At 56.6% G+C, this 5,216-nt stretch overlaps 1 protein-coding gene across 6 annotated transcripts in view; it reads right to left on the reverse strand.

The window, feature by feature from the left end:
• Positions 1–4,012: 4,012 nt before the first annotated feature.
• arhgap27l (Rho GTPase activating protein 27, like) overlaps positions 4,013–5,216 on the reverse strand; it is a 10,117-nt gene continuing 8,913 nt past the window's right edge. For all 6 annotated transcript variants that reach the window (XM_057023308.1, XM_057023307.1, XM_057023306.1 and 3 more), the window contains 3 exons: positions 4,910–5,044; positions 4,507–4,612; positions 4,013–4,341 (listed from right to left, as the gene is read on the reverse strand). In XM_057023308.1, the coding sequence (XP_056879288.1) occupies positions 4,164–4,341; positions 4,507–4,612; positions 4,910–5,044 (419 nt within the window). In that variant the 3' untranslated portion in view covers positions 4,013–4,163. The remainder of the gene's footprint in view (positions 4,342–4,506; positions 4,613–4,909; positions 5,045–5,216) is intronic.

Below are 5,216 nucleotides of genomic sequence, written 5' to 3' on the forward strand. Positions count from 1 at the left end.
GAACGGAACCGAACCCGAACCGAAGCCGAACCCGAACCGAACCCGAACCGAACCCGAACGGAACCGAACCGAACCCGAACCCGAACCGAACCCGAACCGAACCCGAACCGAACGGAACCGAACCGAACCCGAACCGAACCCGAACCGAACGGAACCGAACCCGAACCGAACCCGAACCGAACCCGAACGGAACCGAACCGAACCCAACCGAACCCGAACGGAACCGAACCGAACCCGAACCCGAACGGAACCGAACCGAACCGAACCCGAACCGGAACGGAACCTAACCCGAACCGAACCCGAACCGAACCCAACCGAACCCGAACCGAACCCGAACGGAACCGAACCGAACCCGAACCGAACCCGAACGGAACCTAACCGAACCGAACCCGAACCGAACCCGAACCGAACCGAACCCTAACCGAACCCGAACCCGACCGAACCCGAACCGAACCCGAACCGAACCAACCCGAACCCGAAACGAACCGAACCCGAACCTAACCCGAACCTAACCGAACCCGAACCCCAACCCGAACCCTAACCGAACCCGAACGGAACCCGAACGGAACCGAACCCAACCCGAACCGAACCCGAACCGAACCCGAACCGAACCGAACGAACCGAACCCGAACCGAACCCGAACCCGAACCGAACCCGAACCGAACCCGAACCGAACCGAACCGAACCCGACCCGAACCGAACCCAACCGAACCCGAACCCGAACCTAACCCGAACCGAACCCGAACCCGAACCGAACCCGAACCCGAACCGAACCCGAACCGAACCCGAACGAACCGAACCCGAACCCGAACGGAACCGAACCGAACCCGAACCGAACCCGAACCGAACCGAACCGAACCCGAACCGGAACGGAACCGAACCGAACCCTAACCCTAACCCGAACCGAACCGAACCCGAACCCGAACGGAACCGAACCCGAACCGAAGCCGAACCCGAACCGAACCCGAACCGAACCGAACCGAACCCTAACCTAACCCTAACCTAACCCTAACCTAACCCTAACCTAACCTAACCCGAACCTAACCCTAACCCTAACCTAACCCTAACCTAACCTAACCCTAACCGAACCTAACCCTAACCTAACCCTAACCTAACCCTAACCCTACCCTAACCTAACCCTAACCTAACCCTAACTTAACCTAACCCTAACCAACCAACCACAACAGTCCGATTCCGTTTGCTTCAGGACTTTAATTTCATCTTTGCTCGTTATGCTGCTGAGCTCAGTCAAAAAATGACATTAATATTACGGATCAACATATTCCCAGTTTGATTAATACAGTCGGAAGGAAAAACGGCTGTAAAATGTTTGGCTGGGCAGCCCAGCGGTGACGACGCGTTTCCTGTTTCCTGTTTCCTGTTTCCGTGGTAGTGACACATGGATCCAGGGGAACCAGACACCGACGGTCTGTGTCTATACATCCTTGGTCCGTATGTGCAGCCTCCCTGTGACCTCACTGCTCCGTTTAACCGGCTCGTTCGGAACCATCAGGTATCACGTTTACACGCACACACACGCACACACACACACACACACACACACACACACGTCAGTAAACTATCCGCTCGTTCCAGCCGCAAACTGTTCCATCACCTTTTCCCACAAAAATATTTAGAACTGATGACTTCAGGAACGTTCCCATTGATCTCCGGAGTCTTTCTGAGATCATCAAGATTATCAGATCTCCCGTCGTCATGGCAACAGTCTGCTGCAGCCATGAGTGTGATCATCGTGTGAGCCAGTCACAATCAGGGCCGCTAATTCTGGAACGAGTCAGCAGTTCCAGCAGACTCAGCAGGAACATCTGGAAGATGGATGCAGCAGATGGGATGTCCATCTATGGTCTGTGGAAGGTTCTAGTGGGTTCAAAGGGCTCTGATGCTCTGGTGATGTGGAACCGGACCTCCAGTCTGAGCTCTCCAGCTCATAAAGCTGTGTGAAGAGCGCCGCCATCCACAGAAGCTCGGAAGAACTGAACGGAGGTCAAAAGACTTCAAACAAGACGAGTCCACGTGTCCAAGATTGATGCTCATTGCTGTCTCCTGGATGATGGAGAGCCTGGAGTCCCATCTCCTCCATCATCTCCTCCATCATCTCCTCCATCATCTCCTCCATCATCTCCTCCATCATCTCCTCCATCATCATCCACCCATCCATCATCCATCCATCATCATCCATCCATCATCATCCATCCATCATCATCCATCCATCATCATCCACCCATCCATCATCCATCCATCATCCATCCATCCATCCATCATCCCTCCCTCCATCCATCATCCATCCATCCATCCATCCATCCCTCCCTCCATCCATCCATCATCATCCATCCATCACCCATCCATCCATCACCCATCCATCCATCATCATCCATCCATCCACCCATCCATCCATCCATCCATCTATCCACCCATCCATCATCCATCCATCACCCATCCATCCATCATCCATCAATCCATCATCATCCATCAATCCATCATCCATCCACCCATCCATCCATCATCCATCCATCCACCCATCCATCCATCATCATCCATCCATCCATCCATCTATCCACCCATCATCCATCCATCCATCTATCCACCCATCCATCATCCATCCATCACCCATCCATCCATCATCCATCAATCCATCATCATCCATCAATCCATCATCCATCCACCCATCCATCCATCATCCATCCATCCACCCATCCATCCATCATCCATCCATCCATCCAAAGGTCCAGTTGTTTTTGACCTTTGACCTTGAGAACATCCCAGTTTTGAAGAGTCCTGCCAAAGTTCATGTAGGTCACTGTGGTTGACATCCATGACATCCATGTTGGAGACACGGAGGTTTTCCTTACTGGGGAGAGAAAATGACCTGGAACTCGTTGAGCATCAGCTCCACGATCTGGCTTTGGAAGACCATGTGCACGGTCATGTTGGCGGACTCGGTTTGAGGGCGCAGCAGCGTGGGGCCAAACACGATGGCGATGCTCTGGACAGACATCCTATTCGAGTCCTTGTGCTCTGTGACCCTGGAGATGGAATCAAGATCAGTCAATATGTCAGCATTAGCATTCAGAATGTAGCATCGGTGTGCTAACTATGGGAGCTAGCTGCTGTGTGAAGAGCGCCGCCATCCACAGAAGCTCGGAAGAACTGAACGGAGGTCAAAAGACTTCAAACAAGACGAGTCCACGTGTCCAAGATTGATGCTCATTGCTGTCTCCTGGATGATGGAGAGCCTGGAGTCCCATCTCCTCCATCATCTCCTCCATCATCTCCTCCATCATCTCCGCCAGCAGCGCCGCCAGCAGCGCCGCCAGCAGCGCAGCCAGCAGCGCCGCCAGCAGCGCCGCCAGCAGCGCCGCCAGCAGCGCCGCCAGCAGCGCAGCCAGCAGCGCCGCCAGCAGCGCAGCCAGCAGCGCCGCCAGCAGCGCAGCCAGCAGCGCCGCCAGCAGCGCCGCCAGCAGCGCAGCCAGCAGCGCCGCCAGCAGCGCCGCCAGCAGCGCAGCCAGCAGCGCCGCCAGCAGCGCCGCCAGCAGCGCAGCCAGCAGCGCCGCCAGCAGCGCAGCCAGCAGCGCCGCCAGCAGCGCAGCCAGCAGCGCCGCCAGCAGCGCCGCCAGCAGCGCAGCCAGCAGCGCCGCCAGCAGCGCAGCCAGCAGCGCCGCCAGCAGCGCAGCCAGCAGCGCCGCCAGCAGCGCAGCCAGCAGCGCCGCCAGCAGCGCCGCCAGCAGCGCAGCCAGCAGCGCCGCCAGCAGCGCAGCCAGCAGCGCCGCCAGCAGCGCCGCCAGCAGCGCAGCCAGCAGCGCCGCCAGCAGCGCCGCCAGCAGCGCAGCCAGCAGCGCCGCCAGCAGCGCAGCCAGCAGCGCCGCCAGCAGCGCCGCCAGCAGCGCAGCCAGCAGCGCCGCCAGCAGCGCAGCCAGCAGCGCCGCCAGCAGCGCCGCCAGCAGCGCAGCCAGCAGCGCCGCCAGCAGCGCCGCCAGCAGCAGCCAGCCAGCATCCATCCATCATCCATCCATCCATCCAAAGGTCCAGTTGTTTTTGACCTTTGACCTTGAGAACATCCCAGTTTTGAAGAGTCCTGCCAAAGTTCATGTAGGTCACTGTGGTTGACATCCATGACATCCATGTTGGAGACACGGAGGTTTTCCTTACTGGGGAGAGAAAATGACCTGGAACTCGTTGAGCATCAGCTCCACGATCTGGCTTTGGAAGACCATGTGCACGGTCATGTTGGCGGACTCGGTTTGAGGGCGCAGCAGCGTGGGGCCAAACACGATGGCGATGCTCTGGACAGACATCCTATTCGAGTCCTTGTGCTCTGTGACCCTGGAGATGGAATCAAGATCAGTCAATATGTCAGCATTAGCATTCAGAATGTAGCATCGGTGTGCTAACTATGGGAGCTAGCTGCTGTGTGTTTATGTGGCCTGCTGTAGATGAACACTGTGGAGATCCAAGCTGCCACAAATAGGGAATTTTGTGTCACTTCACCGGCGAAGGTGTCTGAAGAGCAGCTCCATGGTGTCGTGGTTGGGCAGAGGCAGCGAGCGAACCAGATCCCTCATGTAGGACACCCTCAGATTGTAATCTGGTAGCTCTGGAAGAAACACTCAGATGTTTGCTCATTCACTCAGGACGGCTGCTCATTCTGGAGCCTCTCGGCATCGCCAAGCGCTTCCTGCTCATTGGTTCATCAAAGACGCAGCAGATGCTCCCTTTGATGCTCAGAGATAGCCAACAAATTTGGATTAGCTCTAGCAACGCGATACGAAGCAAACGTAGTGTTGATGTAGCCGGTGGAAGGCTCCGCGGCTCCTCTGCTCCGCGCTCCGAGGGCTGCAGCACCTTCTCAACCCCCACCCCTAAGGCGGCGTAACGCTCGGTGTGCACTCACGTATGGCGGCGATGAATTTGTCAAAGCTGCTGAAGGGGAACAGAGGCTCGGGAAGCTCTCTGAGGAACAGCTTCAGCGCCCCAGTGATGACGTGGATCTCCTCCCACTGCCCGTCCTCCAGCTCCAGATGCTCCTCTGCAGACCAAGAGGACGTTGGACAACCGCCAAAAGCAGGTCAACGGCGAGAAGAGAGGAAGAACGATGAGAACAGAAGACGAACGATGAGAACAGAAGAAGAACGCGAGAACAGAAGAAGAACGTGAGAACAGAAGAAGAACGCGAGAACAGAAGAAGAACGACGAGAACA

The sequence above is a fragment of the Takifugu flavidus genome, unplaced genomic scaffold, assembly GCF_003711565.1.
Source record: "Takifugu flavidus isolate HTHZ2018 unplaced genomic scaffold, ASM371156v2 ctg203, whole genome shotgun sequence".
Lineage (NCBI taxonomy): Eukaryota > Metazoa > Chordata > Actinopteri > Tetraodontiformes > Tetraodontidae > Takifugu > Takifugu flavidus.